General features: G+C 44.0%; 1 protein-coding gene across 2 annotated transcripts in view; it reads left to right on the forward strand.

The window, feature by feature from the left end:
- Positions 1-19,385, forward strand: part of LOC128845451 (cell surface glycoprotein CD200 receptor 1-A-like) — a 41,891-nt gene extending 22,506 nt beyond the window's left edge. The window contains exon 6 of one of the 2 annotated variants that reach the window (XM_054044201.1): positions 16,500-19,385. In XM_054044201.1, coding sequence (XP_053900176.1) covers positions 16,500-16,730 — 231 coding nt within the window. In that variant the 3' untranslated portion in view covers positions 16,731-19,385. Of the gene's footprint in view, positions 1-14,735; positions 15,005-16,499 lie in introns of those variants that run through there. The other variant, XM_054044194.1, reaches the window with a different exon arrangement.
- The last annotated feature ends 597 nt before the right edge of the window (positions 19,386-19,982 follow it).

The following is a 19,982-nucleotide window of genomic DNA, read 5'->3' on the forward strand; positions in this document are numbered from 1 at the left end:
ACTCATCTTGACTCTAACCCTGCTCCTATTGAAGTCAATAGCAAGACTCACGTTGATTAAAAAGGAAGCAGGATCAAGCCCTTTAACCCCATTACACCAACATGCAAAATGGGGATAATATCTAGCTTGGTAAAGTACTGAGCTCCTAAGTCACAAGATGCTATATTACTATTCACCCACTTTAAGTACCATTATTCTTTATTTATATTGTTGTAGTGTCTACTAAGAGCCCCGGTAGCTTTCCTAGCAACCTAATCCATTTCCCCTGTATTTAGTTATGTTCAGGAATTACAGTAATCCCATTGACTTCATCCCACCAGCTTTCAGAAGTGACAAACGTCTAGATCAGGGGATCTCAACATTTTTCTTTCTGATTCCCCCTCTCCCAACATGCTATAAAAACTCCATAGCCCACTTGTGCCAGAAGAACTGGTTTTCTGCATATAAAATCCAGGGCCATTGTTAGGGGTAGCAAGCAGGGCAATTGCCTGGGGCCCCACGCCACAGCTACATTGCTCAGGCTTGGGGTGCAGCCCCGGGGATTTCAGCTCCATGCAGTGGGGCTTTGGCTTTGTGCCCTGACCCCCAGCTACTCTAACGCTGGCCCTGCTTGATGGCCCCCCTGAAACCTGCTTGTGACCCACCAGGGAGCCCCAGATCTGTGGTTGAGAACCACTGGTCTAGATTGTCCCCCAGGGTCACCTATTCACTCTTCTCTCCGGCTCCTTGAGTTCTCATTTGTAATGATACTGCTGGGCCTAGCAGATTGCATGGTCTGATTTAACTGCTTTGCAGCACAGACAAGCTTGCCTCCAGCTACTAGTTTAAATAATTCCAACCCCCCTGCCCCTCCACCAAAATTTAGATTTATATTGCTAGCATGGAAACTAGAGTTAGGGGGATCTTCCATGACTATTCACTTCAGCAAAGCTGAGTTTACTTCAGAGGCATTGGTGCCCTCTGTATTCTCACTTTGCACAAATATTCTAGGAAATTAGTTTGTTGGCAGGAATGTTTAGAGAAATAGCAAAGATTAAAGAGCGTTCCTGAAAACCAGTTTTAACTTTTAAAGTCTGAATAGGCACAGCAGGAACATGAATCTAAGAGTTATGTTTAACCAGTAAGGTAGGGTTACCATATTTTGAGTGTCCAAAAAGAGGACACTCCACAGGGCCCCGGCCCCGCCCATGCCCCGCCCCAACTCCACCCCTTCCCCAAAGTCCCCGCTCCAACTCCGCCCCCTCCTCTGCTTCCCGCGAACATTTGAAGCAGGCAGCAGGTAAGCTGGGGGGGTGGAGGGAGGAGGCGCGGCCCAGTCTTGTCCCCCCAACCGAGCGGCTCCCTCTGGCGGCCGGCCCCGGCCCCGGTGTCTCCAGCCTGGCTCAGCTCCTGGGGTGCTGGCCCCAGGCCAGCCTCTGGCCGAGCACCCCGGGCCAGCCCCCGGCCCAGCACCCCCGGCCCCGCACCCCCGGGCCAGCCCCCGGCCGAGCACCCCCGGCCCAGCACCGCCAGCCCCGGCCCGGCCCCTGGCCCAGCACCCAGCGGCGCCGGCCCCTCCCTCTTTTCCCGGACATGTTCGGCTTTTTGGGATTTCCCCCCGGACGGGGATTTGAGGCCCCAAAAGCCGGACATGTCTGGGAAAATCCGGACGTATGGTAACCCTACAGTAAGGAAAGAGAAGTAACTCTATATCAGGGGTAGGCAACCTATGGCACGCGTGCCGAAGGCGGCACGTGAGCTGATTTTCCGTGGCACTCACACTGCCCGGGTCCTGGCCACCGGTCCGGGGGGACTCTGCATTTTAATTTAATTTTAAATTAAGCTTCTTAAACATTTTAAAAACCTTATTTACTTTACAGACAAAAATAGTTTAGTTATATATTATAGACTTATAGAAAGAGACCTTCTAAAAACGTTCAAATGTATTACTGGCACCCGAAACCTTAAATTAGAGTGAATAAATGAAGACTCGGCACACCACTTCTGAAAGGTTGCCGACCCCTGCTCTATATGATGTGTTCAGTCGTAACTAGAAAGATTGAATGCTAAGTACTCACATAAACAGCCCATGCAATCTAGACTAGGAATGATTCACAGAAAGCATTTGGCAAAGAATTTTGAATAGTGAATTAATTTAAGACAACCCTTTACTTCCAAGGCCCTTCATGGCCTATTTTTCATTCACTATTGAGAGGTCAACTCTTGCCTCCACTCAGCCCATGATGCCAGCCTCCATCATCCACTTGTTAAATTTTCAAACAAGCACCTTCCTGCTTTCTCTCCTGCTGCCCCTCACACTTGGGAGAAACTCCCCATAAACATCTGCAAAACTAACTCATTGTCCTTCTTCAAACCCACTCTGAAGAGTCTCCTTTGCCTTGATGCCTATTAAAAACTTGACCACAGTTAGGCAGCTGGTATGCTGGGATAACTGCCTATCATGCTGACCAGTATTGTCTTATTATTTTCCTGTAGTGCCCCCTCTGCCAGTATCCATCTATTATCTTGTCTTATACTGAGATTTTAGGCTCTTTGGGGAAGGGATAGTCTTTTTGTTCTGTGTTCGTATAGCGCCTACCGCACTGGGGTCCTGATCCATTGTTAGGGCTCCACAGTAATACAAATAAATAATAGATGCTCACACATAATCCACAAACAGAACGAGAGGTTAAGTTTGTCGAGTATGTTATTCACTACAAATTATTCCATTTGCTCCAGTAGAGAATTGCCTTTCGGAACCTGATCTCCCTTGTCTAAAAGGTTCCTTGCTACCTAATGAAAATAAACACAGCTGCACTAGAAACTGAGACTCTGCAGTGGCCTCTGTCTACAGGGCCGTCCTTACCCATATGCAAAGTACGCAGCTGCGTAGGGCACCAGGAAATTTGGGGCACCATCCCTTCCCCAAAGCCCCCGCCCTGCTCCACCCCAACCCCGCCCCCCACTTCCTGAAGGACTGCAGGAGGGCCGGGCCTGCACTCACCAGCAGCAGGAAGCGCAGCGACCCAGACCCAGCTGCACCACCGGTGAGTGCTGGAGGGCAGTTTGCTGCTGTTGATCCCTATTGTTCTGTGTATCAGTCACACTCTCCCCACTTTGTACTATCACTGACTTCCTGGTCACCGTGGAGCTCCTACTTTCTTAAATGCCCAGGCAGCTGTGAGACATGAGCCTACAAGGGAAGACCAGCAGGGAAGGGAAAAGAACCAGTTCAAGTGCCCACAAAAAACTTCTAAGTCTTCTATGAGCAGTAAAGGTGTGCCAGATACTGAGCTGGTGGGGAAAAAGTGGCTGAACCTCAAGATCCAGAAGTCTGGGGCTGTGTCCAAAGTCAGCCCAGAAAAGGAAAGAGAAGATGTGTGCATCTAGTCCTCCCAGTGTATGTATATATAATCCCCAGTGACTGATTACAAGCAGGTTAGCCCTGACTGAACAAGAGGGGACACGTTAGCAAGAGACTTGAAACAAAATCCTGCATGCACTCTATACGTTGAATGCTGCTTTCAGTTAAACCCTACACTTACTCCCTGAAGTTAACGGCCTTGCACAGGTGCAACAGCAGTGTCTGACCATATGAGAATAAACTGGAGCAAGTTTTACCTCCTGGGAGTTGAGTGCAGCTGGTTTCTTTAAACTGTTTTTTTTTTTTAAGGAAATTTGTATCAGAGGCTGCTTTTAAAGTATTTGTATCACATTATTTAAATTTACCAAGATTCTTTCGATGTCATCTTTTAGCCTTATTTCTCCTAGTTTTCAGCCTGCTGAAATTCAGTAGCCTTCAAGGTAACAAGTCACTGAGATAAGCAAGGTGGAGGAAAAGAGAGTTCACAGCTTTGCTGCTGCTATTTAGCTGCAAAGAGTTGCCTGCAAGGACAGGACTAAAGCAGCCTATGGGGAACGGGGGAGAAGAGAATGGATATGCTTCATTTTGATGTCTAAAGGCAGCGTCAAAGTTTTTCCTCCCCACTTCCCTAAAAGGTGGGCTTGTAGGCTTGTTCTTTACATTTTATTCTCTTACTTGTAGCTGAGGTGTGCTGGGAATAGAGAGCTTTCCAACCCTCCCAGGTGAAAATAGTTGTTCATCACCACAGGCTAAGATCTAGCAAGAGGCGCTAGGTGGCGCTTCAACCTCACACCATGGCCAAAGCAGACAGAGTCAAAGTCATGCTGTGGAAGGAGACTTTTCATTATAGCTCCCCAAACACCCTCCATCACAGTGCTGGAATTCAGTGGCTCTCAGATTTTCTCACATTATGCTCCACTTCTTAAGGGATCATCTTGTGGCCTGCCCTCCCAACCTCTCTGTCCGAAACCCATGTCTCCCCGGAGACAACTGGGGTGTCTAGTTACCTTATAAGAGGGTGCTAGGCCAATGTTAAGGAGAAAAGACAAACATCAAGTCACTCTAGTGAAATACACCCAACAATCAGAGTCCCCTGCTCCCCTTGCATGTCTCATGGGCTAATAACCCTCCCATAACTGCCACATTAGGTTCTACACGACACAAAATTGGAGTCTTCTTGGCAGTTGTGGTAGTTATTCCCTCTCATTTCCAGTCATCTTCAGGGGGTTGTCCACGAGCTCATTCTTCCTTTTTTCTGGAGAAGCCAATGGGGTCACTGCTCACCAGTTCCATGGGGCAGTCACCAAAATCTTGAGGGGAACACCTACCACATCATTTCCTCAGTCAAACAGGCCTGTGGAGGCTGGCTGACTGACAGGACTTAAAGCTGGCCCTACATTTTATAGGTTGGGCCAGGGAAATCTCACCCCGTAATGGGTGGGTTTTCCCTGTTTTGAGAAATCCCCACAAAACACAGGGAAAGATTCCTCAGCACAAAGAAACCTACCTACCAGGGGATGAGGTTTCCCTGACCCACTCCTCCAATTCACTGCCTCCTCATGACCATGACAACCACGGCCCCCTAACAACCCCATGCCTCCACTACAACTATACACCCTAAGTCCCTTCTCGCATTACTCCCTAGTGGTCTTCCACCTCTCCTGTTTCTACCCACTCAAGAATACTACTCTTTTGTCTTTCAATAACACTTCCTATTGAAAGATCTCAAAACATTTCACCAACAGCAACACTTTTAGCCTCACTAACCCCTTGTGAAGCAAGGAATGCATTCACTCTACTTTACAGATGGGGAAAAATGAAGCAGAGAGTGGTTGAATGATTTGTGCAAACTCACAGAGAGAATCTGTGGTACAGCCAGGACTAGAACTCAGAATGGCCTCCAGGGAAACCAGGGAAGATCACATTTGAAACTGTACTGTTCAAATGTACAAAAAATTTCAGAAAAAGTGTAACTCCCCCTCTTCCCATCGCTCCTCTCAAAAAAACTTTAGCTCTTTATAAACCAGAAAGAAGCAGAAAAAAGGATATGAGCACAATTTAAAGAAGAAAATCCTTTGCAGGTCTCCTTTAAGAGTATGCTTTCTTTGGTAAATTGGCTTTAACTTTAAAATGAAAATACTACAGTCTATACTTATACAGCGTGTTTCATCCTGAAGGATCCCAAAGGCGTTTACAAACTGCTGCAGATACAAGAAGTATCTCAACCATTACTACAATGCAGCCATCTCTGAGGCTGAATACAGCAGCTGTACGAAACAGCTCAGCAATTCAACCGTTTTAGGACAGAAAGTGAAGAACAGTAACATCACATCAAAATTGTGGGGTGGAATTTGGCTGGGCAAGATGCCATTAACCCTGTGTTTGAATTGAGGCGGGAAACTGGAGAGAACACCCTTACAAAGAATGACATAATGCCTGTAAGGGGTGTAAGTTTTATGTCCATTAATATTTGATGAAAGACATCACTTTCAGCAACAGAACTAATGCCCCAGCGTTGTGCTGACGTGAGCGAAATGTAGCATCTATTAAACAACAGCACTTTCTGCAGCACACTGGGTTTTCTTTCAACGTCTCCCATCCAAATGTTGATCAGATCCAGCCCTGCTTTAGCATGGAAGATGAGCTCACATGCTGATGCTAATGAGGTAAATTAGGCTGAGTCGCTAACATTCCCAAGGCTGAAATCTACAAGCACTGCCACGTGTATGTAATGAGCATGCAAAGGCTCTTCAAAACAGAAATAAAATCAACATACTGACTAGGGAACTCTGTTGTAGGGAGTCAGTGTTTGCTACATCAACGTCTTCAATTATATATGGCTCCGGTTACAACAAAATATCATTTTGTCTTATAAAAAGCTTCATCGTGTACCTCAGAATGGGAAAACCACAAAATCACTTACAGAGCTTCTATTTGAGAAGGAGGAGACAGGCCAAGATATTAGCTCTAAGAAGCTGCAATAAAGACGATAAATGGGAATAGGAAGAGTTCTTAAAGAGCGATCCAGAAAGAAATCTCTTCCCCTTTTGCCCCCTTCCCTTCCCCACAGACAAAAATAATAATAATAATAATCAAGAAATGGACAACAGCCATATCGGTGCTGAAGGGAAGAGAGAACATTTGCAACATTTTCCATTGTCACCTTTCAATTTACAACCAGATTCCATTAGCCTCGGTCATCCCATTAAGGGAGCAAATCTCAAGTCACATACAGTATGGTGCTTAATTTCTTTTAATGGTAGAGGATCGTATTCCCCTGTATCATGCCAAGGGATTAAAAGAAACCAAGTCGGGTAGGAGGTGAATGTGAAGCCTGATTTTGCTGCCAAGCTTACTTTTTTCTTTTAATACAGATTTCCATCCAAAACATGCTTACTTTGGCAGCCCAGACAGAGGACTATGAAATCATAGTAAACATGCTGTCCAATTCTTACCCCTGCAGGACAGTAGACCAAATGTAAGACTTGCAAATAGCAGCTGTTCTTATGAAAATTGTTTTGCCAGACTAGAGAAAACTTTTTTTTTCCTTTTGGGTTGTCGTCAGCCCCTAGATGGGCTACACAAATAGATTCCTGCTGGAGCTTTTGCTATTATTTTGCTGATATCTGCTTTTTAATTATGTGAAGTTTTGATGTGGGGGAGCAAGGTGATCTGGGGTTTTTAAGAGCTACCCTTCAGCAGACTGAATGCATGGCTCAAAGGGACTGGTAACAGGAGATGGGGCTCTTCACCTCCACCTTGTGGCTTAAAGTCACCCATCGATTGGAACTGATTGAAGGTTGCTGGCTACTTTATTATTATTTTTATTCGTGCTTATTATGGTAATGCCTTGGGACCAGCCCAGAATGGGGCCCCACTGTGCTAACACAGAGAATCAGACAGTCCCTGCCCCAAAGTGCTTACAATCTAAATTGACATGACAGACACAAGGGAGGAGGGAGAGATAGAACATAATTACCGTTTGGTAGCTGCTTGGTGGCCTATGCAAAGCGAGTTGGTGTTCTCAGCCCTCTATCACCCACGTGTCATTTGAGGAATCATGTTGGCCAAAGGCAGGGTTTTCAAAAGCACGTAAGGGAGTTAGAGGTACAAGTCTCATTGAAAGTCAATGGGATTTGTGCTTCTAATGCCCTCAGGTGCTTTTGAAAATTCCAAGTTCTTAATTCTAATGGTTGAAGAGCAAGGTCTTGGATATAGGTACCATTTTAAATGCAACACCACCTAGAGTCCAAGGATGAAACTCTGGCTCCATTGAAGTCAATGGTAAAATTCCCATTGACTCCAGTGAGGCCCAAATTTCACCCCAGATATCTGGGATCTGATTAGGTACACAAGTACCAACCTGAAGTAGGGTGACCAGATGTCCCGATTTTATAGGAACAGTCCCGATTTTGGGGTCTTTTCCTTATATAGGCTCCTATTACCCCCCACCCCCGTCCCGATTTTTCACACTTGCTGTCTGGTCACCCTAACCTGAAGTAACTCTACTGAAGTCAAATATAGTGATAATAATAGCTTCTGTGTAGTTCTTTTCATCTGTAGATCTTAAAGCAAAGGTGGATGAGTGTCATTATCCTCATTTTAAAAGTGGAGAAACTGAGGCACAGAGAAGGGAAAGGAACTAAGGTGATCCAGTTACTCTGGATTTAAACTGGTGTAACTGAGATCATAGTCTGGCCCATGAGTTTTAGCAGGATTGGGCAATAGGCTATCAGAAATATACCACCTAGAGAGAATCATAGAATCACAGAACTGGAAGGGACCTCATGAGGTCATCTAGTCAAGTCCCCTGCAATCATGGCAGGACTAAGTATTACCTAGACCATCATTGACAGGTGTTTGTCTAACTTGCTCTTAAAAATCTCCAATGATGGAGACTCCACAATCTCCCTAGGCAATTTATTTCAGTGCTTAACCACCCTGACAGTTAGGAAGTTTTTCCTAATGTCCAACCTAAACCTCCCTTGCTGCAAGTTAAGCCCATTGCTTCTTTTCCTATCCTCAGAGGTTAAGAAAAACAATTTTTCTTCCTCCTCCTTGTAACAACCTTTTACATACTTGAAAACTGTTATCATGTCCCCTCTCAGTCTTCTCTTTTCCAGACTAAACAAACCCAGTTGTTTAAATCATCCCTCACAGGTCATTTTTTCTAGACCTTTAATCATTTTTTGTTGCTCTTCCCTGGACTCTCCAATTTGTCCACATCCTTCCTGAAATGTGGCACCCAGAACTGGACACAATACTCCAGTTGAGGCCTAATCAGCGCAGAGTAGAGCAGAAGAATTACTTTTCAGGTCTTGCTTACAACACTCCTGCTAATACATCCCAGAATGATGTTGGCTTTTTTTTGCAACAGCGTTACACTGTTGACTCATATTTAGCTTGTGATCCACTATGATCCCCAGATCCCTTTCCGCAGTACTGCTTCCTAGGCAGTCATTTCCCATTTTGTATGTGTGCAACTGATTGTTCCTTCCTAAGTGGAGTACTTTGCATTTGTCCTTATTGAATTTCATCCTATTTACTTCAGACCATTTCTCCAGTTTGTCCAGATCATTTTGAATTATAATCCTATCCTCCAAAGCACTTGCAACCCCTCCCAGCTTGGTATCGTCCGCAAACTTTATAAGTGTACTCTCTATGCCATTATCTAAATCATTGATGAAGATATTGAACAGAACCGGACCCAGAACTGATCCTTGTGGATCCCACTCGTTATGCCCTTCCAGCATGATTGTGAGCCACTGATAACTACTCTCTGGGAACGGTTTTCCAACCAAATTTGCACCCATCTTACAGTAGCTCCATCTACATTGCATTTCCCTAGTTTGTTTATGAGAAGGTCATGCGAGACAGTACCAAAAGCTTTACTAAAGTCAAGATATACCACGTCTACCACTTCCCCACTATCCACAAGGTTTGTTACCCTGTCAAAGAAAGCTATCAGGTTGGTTCGACATAATTTGTTTTTGACAAATCCATGCTGACTGTTACTTAGCACCTTATCTTCCAGATGTTTGAAAATTGATTGCTTAATTATTTGCTTCATTATCTTTCTGGGTACAGAAGTTAAACTGACTGGTCTGTAATTCCCTGGGTTGTCCTTATTTCCCTTTTTATAGATGGGCACTATATTTGCCCTTTTCCAGGCTTCTGAAATCTCTCCCGTCTTCCATGACTTTTCAAAGATAATCACTAAATGCTCAGATATTTCCTCAGTCAGTTCCTTGAGTATTCTGGGATGCATTTCATCAGGCCCTGGTGACTTGAAGATAATCTAATTTGTCCAAGTAATTTTTAACTTGTTCTTTCCCTACTTTAGCCTCTTCTGATCCTACCTCATTTTCACTGGCATTCACTACATTAGATGTCCAATCACCACCAACCTTCTTGGTGAAAACTGAAACAAAGAAGTCATTAAGTACCTCTGCCATTTCCATATTTTCTGTTATTCCCCCCCCTCTGTCCTTGGTCTTCCTCTTGCTGCTAATGTTTTTGTAGAATGTTTTCTTGTTACCCTTTATGTCTCTAGCTAGTTTGATCTCATTTTGTGCCTTGGCCTTTCTAATTTTGTCCCTACATACTTGTGTTATTTGTTTATATTCATCCTTTGTAATTTGACCTAGTTTCCACTTTTTGTAGGACTCTTTTTTGATATTTAGATCATTGAAGATCTCCTGGTTAAGCCAGGGTGGTCTCTTGCCATACTTCCTATCTTTCCTACGCAGTGGGATAGTTTGCTCTTGTGCCCTTAATAACGTCTCTCTGAAAAACTGCCAACTGTCTTCTATTGTTTTTCCCCTTAGACCCGCTTCCCATGGTATCTTTCCTACCAACTCCCTGAGTTTGCTAAAGTCTGCCTTCTTGAAATCCATTGTCTTTATTTTGCTGTTCTCCCTCCTACCATTCCTTAGAATCATGAACTCAATCATTTTGTAATCACTTTCACCCAAGCTGCCTTCCAGTTTCAAATTCTCAACCAGTTCCTTCTTATGTATCAAAATCAAATCTTGAAGAGCCTCTCCCCTACTAGCTGTCTCCACCTTCTGAAATAAAAAATTGTCTCCAATACATTCCAAGAATTTATTGGATAATCTGTGTCCTGCTGTTATTTTCCCAACAAATGTCTGAGTAGTTGAAGTCCCCCATCACCAAGTCCTGTGCTTTGGATGATGTTGTTAGCTGTTTAAAAAAAACCTCAACCACCTCTTCTTCTTGGTTAGGTGGTCTGTAGTAGACCCCTACCATGACATCACCCTTGTTTTTTACCCCTTTTATCCCTACCCAGAGACTTTCAACAAGAACAAACGGTTATATACAGATGACAAGAGAGTGGTCCTTGCTCTGATAGGCCACAGATCTTTGGAGGGAAAAGGCCCATTTACCCAAAGTTGTGGTGACGCATAATGGCAGGATGGTATGGGGAAGCTTGCGCAGCTCTTGTGACAGTTATGTGGATCAGCAAAGGACCCCAGTTCTCACAGCTATCGATGCAGCATCCTTCATCAGTGTTACGTTCACTTTTTAAAATTCCCTATGGGGTCAAACTCCAGTCACTGTAGTCAGCTGCATGCTAACAGATGATGCATGTATATATTGCATTCCTCCCTCTGATCTATAAGTACAAGGGAACACGTACGCCTGAGCAATGTGAGAATTGAATCCCACAGGATAAATCAAAAGCAGATTAGCTAAAATTTAAAACAAAATAAACAAACAAAGTTCCCTCAGGAATCTTATCTGGCAGCTTATTGAGGCAACACAGCAATGTAAATATTTACAATTGAAAGCACAAGGATTTCTCATAAATTTGTAGCTGGTTCCAATTTGGAATACTTGCAGTTCCACTTAAGGGCCTTCCATTTCCTTTTGAAATCCAGCCCATCTCTTACTAATTATGTCCCATATACACAAACATTCTTACTTTTTCATCCTTCCCCTTCCCAGCTGCACCCCCATTCAGTTGCTTTCTCCAGAGTTTGTATTACATTGTAAATCCCATGTGATTTTAACTGTTACCAAAGTCAGAAACATCTTATGGATAAAGAAGCAGAATCGCAGTTTGTTGTTTACAAAGCATTAGCGTGCAGTATATATATAATTTCTTTATTATTATTTAGTTGTATTACAGGAGCACCTAGGGAGCCTGGCTGAGATCAGGGACCCATTGGGCTAGGTGCTGAACATACATATAGTAAGTGACAGTCTCTGCCCTGTAGCTCTTGCATTCTAAGTAATCAAGACTGACATAGGGTGGGAGAAGGGCAGTATAATCATGACAGATGTGTGTTTTCACTAATCCCAACTCCTTTTTGCCCTAATCCCACCCCTGCTCCCATCAGGGAATTAGTAATTGAGTACCTGAGTGTTGCACCCACTGGTAGTTACAGATTCAAAACACGCTAGCACGGGTATGGTCCAAAGACATCGTCTGCAGTGGTGTAGCACTGGCGCAGTGCATCGGCACTGGGGCTTTGCAGGGGTGGGATTGCATCAGAGTAGCAAAAATCCATCATGTAGACAAACCTTAAGTCCCTTAGTCTTAACTAGTGCCAGACAAAGCTCAAAGAACTCAGGGGGCCAAATAAGCCTTTAAATCAGTGACACTCAGACCTGACTGGTTCAGGAGACAAATTAGCAAGCAACATTACCCAAAATAGCCACAGTAACGTGAATTCATTGTTTCATTTACTGTAGTACTATATATTCATATTTATTTTTTTATATATATATACACACACACATAAAATATTATTCTCCCAGCAAAATGACTGACCAAGTATTATTATTTTATCAACTACAATTGGTTAATAACTTAGTAAAAGCATCCTGATTGGTTAATAACAAACTGGTTAATAATTAAATCACACGGTGGTTTAATATCGTGCTACAAAGAGCTGCAGGAGACACATTCAAGAGCCAGTTGTGGCTCCTGAGCCTCAGTCTGAGTGACACGGCTTTAAATGTTCAGATTTTACCTCAGCCTCATCTCAATGATCCAGATCTCTTGGGTCTGCAAAATGGCTGCAGACTGTGCAAGAACAGGCTCCCGTGGTGCTTTGCCATTCCCATTACTGAAGCCGAGATCGATTTAAAATAAGTTTTAAAATGCGAAACAACTTCCTCCCCCTCCAAGATGGTTCCCTCTAAATTTGCAGTAAAGGTTTATTCGGATGGAGGAGAGGAGCTTTTATTGTGTCTGAAGCATTTTGTCCCTCTCTGGAAGGTAGCACAGGATGTTAAGAGCCCACACGGGGGGACTTATTCTTTCTTGGGAGGATATGAGTAACTCCCATTGACGTCAATAGGACTTATTAGTATCCCTTGGTGGGAGAACAGGGCCCCCAAGTTAATTGGCACCATAACTAGGTCCTCACACAAAAAATGGGAACTTTTGTGGCACTCTGTGGCTCACTGGATTGGTAACAGAACCCCCGGACTTTCCTGAACCTGGAACAGCAGAGCCCAAAAGCTGTCACCATCTGATGGCAGACGTCCAGCTCACAGATCCACTGTCACTGCTGGCGCTAATTGGGCTCCTTGCTGGTAATCATGTCTCAGGGGCCATGGATTAAACAGAAACCCAGTTGAGAGAGCACTCCCCTCTCACCCCTCCAGGTGCTCCCTTTATGTCAGAGTTGAGGCACGTTGGCAGGACACAGCATGAGGGAAAACTTTCACAGCTACTGCGTGTGAATAAAGTGATGATTTCAGCCTCACCGGGGCTGTCAAAGCAACACGGTTCACCAGCACTGCGGAGAAAACAATGGTACCACCAAGCCTAGACAACTACATTCCAGAGTGAAAGCTGAGCTATCTCTGCCCTGCCTGCCAGCTGAGCACCAGCTCAGTGTAATGGTCACGGCGATCTAGACAACAACTAGCCTTGTGATAACGGTGCATTCAAAACACAGCCCTCAGCAATTCACGTTAGATCTAAATCTAAAGACCACAGTTTATTATCAAGGTGGCCCTGTGTGATTCAGACACGAGGATGCAGGGTTTTTTGGGGGGCAACAGAATAACTGCTTGGTAGGATTAATGTCCCTGGACAGCTCACTTCATTTAGGGGCTTTGGGAGAGTCTCTTTTTTTCCACAGGGTCAAGGGGCCAGGAACATAAACACAATCCGGGGACTCTCTCTCTTTTTTTTTTAATTAGGGAATCATTTAGCGCTGAGCTGCTTTCAGCAGTTTGCCCCCTATGTCTCCAATCAGACAGCTGCTGTTCCTGCATGAGCCTCTCTGAATGTACTTGTTGAGTAGGTCAGAGGCAAGCAGCAAAATCTCAAGGATCTACTTCCCCAGGGCAGTATTCGGATCAATAGCTGAGTCTTTGGCAGGCATAGAACTAATAGTTTAGAGCAAAAGCTAGGGCTGCCCATGAACTGATTCACTGGGATGGGGGACAGAAGAGTGTGCCCAAAGCCTCGCTGACTCCCACTGCAGGAGCAGAGCAGTACCTAGCACAACGGGAGCCGGGTTCATGACTGGGGCATCTAGGCACTATGATAGTACAAATACTGCTAATATTAATATAGGTGTTGCAGTCCCCAAAGTACTAGATTGGTTGCTCAATTAATATGTCCAGTGGGGCACTGACAGCCAGCTTGGGAGCATGATTAGTTTGAGGGCATTCACCCCAGGCACTGTGGAGAATGCGGGCCGCTCCCTTTCGGAGCAGCAGTGGGAATTCTGCAGAGTGTGGTGCTAGCCAGCCGGTCTGAGACATTCTAACAGGCAAAAGAGCTCCTCTGGACCTTTCACTTAGCTGCTAATTCTCTGCACATGCCTCAGGCTAGTACCGTACAGCTAGCATGCTACACTTAATGGCAATACGCATCACCTCTCCTCTCAAAAGTAAAATCCATTGTCTGTTAATGCCGCTGGAAGGAAGTTTAGAGTCTACAGAATCTTATAATATGCTGATGTTGGTACAGTCCATGCACCATTAAATAGATTCTGGGGCAGAAGATAAAACCCTGGCACAGAAACCCCTTTGGGGAACTGGCAGTGTTTTGGAATCTGAATGTGGATCCAAATTTTGTAGTTGGCACCAACCTCTATAATAGACCTAATCAAAACCTAGTCCAGATCCTTATGTTGTGGGCTTGAGCCCGTCTTCTCCCAGGTGTAGGGGGCATAGCAGGGGAAAAGGGGACATGGTTTGGTTAGCTCTATACAGTGATGACACTCAGCGGCTGGAGGCATAGGGACCTTTGGCAGGCAATGGAAAAGACAGTGGTTTTCAGACGACTCTGTCTTAAGGTAGGGAATGGGCTAGCACAGGCCAGCACTAGCCCTGGGGAGACACAAAGGTGACTTGAAGCCACATTTGCCCTCATGCCCCTCTGCACTTGTGCCACCTGCAGGTCTGTCAGTCTGGAAAACCTGGGCCAAATCGTGCAACACAAATACACCGTAGTTTAAGATGTTCGCCGCACAAATTCTGTGAGGCACAAAGGGAAACGACTGCCCCATGGACACAGCCATATCTTTCTATAGCAGCAAGTTCTATACTCAGTGCTTATTGCCTCGTCTCAGGAAATAGTTTGAAGGCGAAATCAGCATCAATCTGTTTGTTTTTATCTTCTCCTGGGAGCATTTATGTGATATTAGCAAAATAAATCAATTTTAAATAACTTAGTGTGGGAGCTTACAACAGACCAATTCTTTTCAGCATCCCTCAGGGACATTGCCCAGTCCTCCACCATTATGAATGAATGAATGGGCTTTAGTTGTGCTGCGACAGAGTAATTTGTTTTAATAATGTCTGAATGCACACTGAGGTAATACTTGTCCGACCCCAGTTGCGTTCGCAGGGCAGGAATTCACAGTCTGAGAGAACAGTGTTTATTTGCAGTTACAGATAGAAAAGAAACTTATACAAATGACATTGGGAGGGTCCAAATTTATTCTCTCTCTGTGATTCCACACTAGATTTGTTTGGTGCACGAGCCCACAGTTGATTTTTCTAACACATAGTTCTGGAAACTCCAGCTGGGATTTGAAAAGTCTCTCTGGGCTCTGCCTGCTTCTTACACCATCAGCCAGAGTATAAAATCATGAAGCTGAATTTAGATGAAGGCCCCTGTAGACAGCAGCAGGAGAATGAAGATGTCTGCAATCTGAACAGCATCATCCAAATCCTTTCCCAACAAATCCTACTTTCTCCCAGAGGCTCTCCTACTCTCAGAGACGGAATACAAACCATACAAACATTAAAGGTGCCACAAGTGAAACATACTAACAGCTTGGGCGATCATCTTGTGTCCATGCCCCAAGAAATTCCTTCTCCCATGAAAGGTACTAAAGTATACAGGAGAGGCCATCCTGTGCCCTTTAAATGATCTGCTAGTGTTATTATGGGGAAGACTGGCTGGGTGTGTGTGTGTGTCTGTCTCAAAATAAGATCAAACATGGGACATCCAGGCTTTGCCATTTGTGTCTCTCCACAACTTTAGTCAGAAGCAATGTCTGCTCTCACTCCAGTGCTAACTTGTTCTGAAGCTACTTCCTGTTCTGACAGGTCTCTGCAGAAACTGCAGTTATATAAAAATCCTTTTAAATGATGAAAACTCCATGGAATTCCAAGCTCAGCCTCCAAAAATGACACTTTTAAAAAAAAGTTTAAATCTTGTTAACTACAGAAATACAGAAAACTACATAGCACTTGGCCAAGAGTTGAAGGCGAAAGAAACCTGTTGATAATCAACATATTCATAGTCATTTGATAGATGCTAACTAGCATTCACCACTGGCAGAACATCTTGTTCTACCACAGTGTTTTTCAGACCTAATAAAACAAGTTATTTGCTAGTTTTATACAATATACATATTCTTTGGATTGAACAGGCTCTGGGTTGGAGAACTCTTGTTTACCACATGACCTTCCCCAAGGCCATCTGCTTAGTAGGTTTTCTTATTAGGTTATGTTTTTCTCGACGTAGGGTTCAACATGTTTTTGTTTAAACAGCTCGTTGAGTTACAGAGGTTTGCCCCTTGCTGCTCCGATATTGCTACTTTAACAGGAGTGGAGGTCATGACAGCACTGCCAAATCATGATGCTGTAGATAAAGTTGAGATGGAATTTCCATTCGCAGCAATAGTCTATAACTTTTTCTCTCCCCATCAAGAATGAAATCTCTTCTGGGCAGCAGCTTCCGATGCTTGGCCTCATCTCAGAAGCAAATCTTTTCTTTGGAAAGTTTGAGTGTAATCATTTGGCTGTCTCGGCGTTAACAGATGAGAAACATTTTTGTTCACATCAGTTAAAAACATCGTGCAGCCCAAAGGATCGGAGGCATCGTTCCAATACCCTGCACACCGTATCTTTCTCCCTATGCTATTGTACTTTATTTGTTTGAGGACCCAGAATCCCCTGAGAAACTGTTTGACAAACAGAATAAAACCAGAATGCTTGATTTTACTGTGGGCTAGAATCTCAGTGCAGATTACTTCAATACTCACGCTTCCATTCTGAATCTGACAGATTCTATTAAAGCTGCTGACTTTGGGAGGAGCTCTGCTTCAGTAAGGAATGTAAAAGGGGGTCCTTGGAGTATAATCCATTTGCTGCAAGGCTTTAACCTTGAGGCAGAAGCTGACTATGGAAGTGCAGCGTACCATGTAAGTTACTTAACTTCTTGTCTGTTTATAATAAAAGCTCCATGACAAAAAAAATGTAATACAGCAGAATTTCACGAATTCACAGTGACTGGGAGACTCAATGTAAACGACCACATCTTTCAAAGTATTCAATATATGAATGAACACAGAAGAATAAAAGCAAGGTTCACTCATCATAAAATGAACTTTGGTCCTTTGACCATTGCAGTTACTTTATTAGCAAAATATGGTCCAGTGGTTGAGGCACAAGCCTAGGACCTGGGATCAATTCCCTGCTCTGCCACAGACTTCCTGTGTGACCTTGATCGAGTCGCTTACTTTCTTTATGTCTCAGTTCCCCATCTGTGAAATGGGAGTAATAACATTTACCTACCTCATAGGGGAGTTTTGAGGGTAAATGCAGTAAAGCCTGTGAGGTGCTCAGATACTGCAGTGATGGGGACCATATAAATCCTTTAGATACAATACTTCTGAAAATGCTAGTAAATGTTCCGGAGTTCATAAAAGTGAAACTCATAGTAACATGAAGCCTCACTACAGAACTCTGGCCCTGATTCAGCAAAGAACTTACACACATCCTTAAGTCCATCACTATTCAGGAAAGCACTGAAAGCTTGTGCTTAACTTGAAGCTCATATGTATGCACATGCTTAAGTGCTTTCCTGACTAGGGATCATGACATCTGCTATTAAATCTGCTGAAACGTTAGCAGAGGCCACCATTACACTGGGCAGTCTATAAGAGTACAGCTTAGCCACATACCACTGTGTTCAGATTTTTTTTTTTAAATTCACTCAAACCCACAAAGTATACAAGCACTAAAAAAACCCAAACAAACTTGTGCTTTCATGAAAGAAAAGGGCACGTGAACTGTTTTTTAAAAAGTGCTTAGGTAACGAAGCATAGATTGCTAGATGCCCGTCACTAACTTCTTCTTGCGAGGTGTAAGGGTGTGTCCTCCTCGTTAGGGCACCCTGTTGTGTGTAGACAGTGCATTGCAGGGGGTCTTCATCTCTCCATCAGATCTACAATGACCCTTCTCAGCCTGCATCTTCTCTCATCTCCCACTTCGGGTATTCTGGGGCTTGGCCCTCTGCCCAGTTCATGTAAAAGTCTAAGCCCCTTCCAGGGTTGCGCAAACAAGTTATAATAAAAGTCCAAACAAATCTTCACAAGAAATAGCTCTTCCCCCAACCCAGCCTTCAGTGTAGGTCTCTTATTAGCCCTATCTCACGGCTTCTCATGCAGTGGTTCTTCCTCCATTGTTACTGATCTGTAAAACTTTAACCTAGGGCTTCTCTCCCAGAAAGACCTGTCTCCTCTGCAGTTTCTCCCCAGACTCAGGGAGCTCAGTCTACTTATAAGATCGAGCACCACCTCCTCTGACCAGGAGGCAATTAGTTAATCATTCCATCCCGAGTGTGGAGCATGACTCATTGCGGTATTTTCCCATGCCTGGAAGTGATGGGGGTTAAGCCCCGTCACATGATGATACAGTCAAATAGAACCACACCCATGCTATCATCTTTGGGGGTGGGAGTGGGGGGGACAGTATCACACAAATAGTTAAGTTCCTGAAAAGAAAATCCAGTCTAGCTAAATTTTGCCGGGAAGTCAGCTTTTCAGCCAGCGTTGTACTAGACATATAATTACCCATAATGTCTTGTTCTCTGAGTATGCCTTAGTGGTCATCAAAAACTTCTGGTTTCAGAGTTATCCTTGCTGAAGGGCCTCTGAGGAATGATGCAGTGACTATTTCTGAGGGATCTGAATAATAAAAACGTCAACAGTGGTTGCCTTAAAAAACAATTAGCCAGCGCAGTTATAGGGTATATATTCCCCTCCCATGGAGAAATGCCTGAAAGCAGCCAAGCTACCCGTAGATGGCTTGTCCTAACTGATGGGTGGTTTAATACGCCTCAAAGTCAAAATGGTGATTTTTCACAAGTTCCTAGGGGAAACATAATTCTGACTTTGCTGACATTTGTGTAATAAAAATCCTGTCCCCTTAACACAACCGCATTGATTCAATGTTATTGTTATTAGTAGCCTGTTTTCAGGGTAATAAACTTGGGTTAGATTTGATTTTAAGCATGTGTCCTTTCCTGCTGTTAAAAGGAAAGCCAACTAAGGCATACAAATGAGATAGAGCCTTCAGCTGCTTTTCACCAGACTCAAGTAATGTTTGTTGGTGTACTGTCAATACATCAGCTCTCAGGGTCTGAGCCAAAGCCCACTGGAATTAATGGGAGACTTTCTATTGACTGCAAGGGACTTCAGATTGGATCTCCGGTAAGGATATTTTGCTGTTGCTAGGGGCAGAGGATATAAAGAGCTGACTATAGCCTGAATAAACACTTAATGGATGCATTTACAGAAAGTGCTGTGAAATCTGGCGGAGGCTGGGACAGGGAAGCTGCGCTTCTTCAAAGCCAGAAGAAAAATTCCTTAACATTAACTTTTAAAAATCAACATTATTTAGCATGTTATTTTTTTAAAAGAAAAAAATTGATATTTTACCCTCTGCTATGATGAATTGTCAGCAGCAGCTGCATCACCTTGTGCACTGACCCTACCAGATTTGGGAGAGCGGGGTGGCTATTGCACTGGTGTGGAGATGTTTCACCTATCTGTAGGACTAAAAATCAGCCTGTGGTGCAAAGACCAGATAGAAACATCCCCACAACCTTTTTTGGGGAGGGAGAGGTGGGGGGCAGGGAGAGGGTTATGATACGAGTCAGGCTTTTTGGTCAGCCCCACCATTAGTAAAACCATTTTAAAATGTACACTTTTTCTTTTAGAATGAGCCTAACATATTTTGCATTTTACAGCCTATGTCCCAGGCACCACCATTGAAAAATATTTTCCTTTAGGCTAAAACTGGCCTTGTGGTTTATTTACCATTGATTTTCTGGGTCTGATCAGGTCAGCAGCAACTGGGAAGTTCCTTGACCTAATTTTCGCAAGCCGCCCCCTGTTCCAGGATAGAA

The sequence above is a fragment of the Malaclemys terrapin genome, chromosome 1 (assembly GCF_027887155.1).
Source record: "Malaclemys terrapin pileata isolate rMalTer1 chromosome 1, rMalTer1.hap1, whole genome shotgun sequence".
NCBI classification, from domain to species: Eukaryota; Metazoa; Chordata; order Testudines; family Emydidae; genus Malaclemys; species Malaclemys terrapin.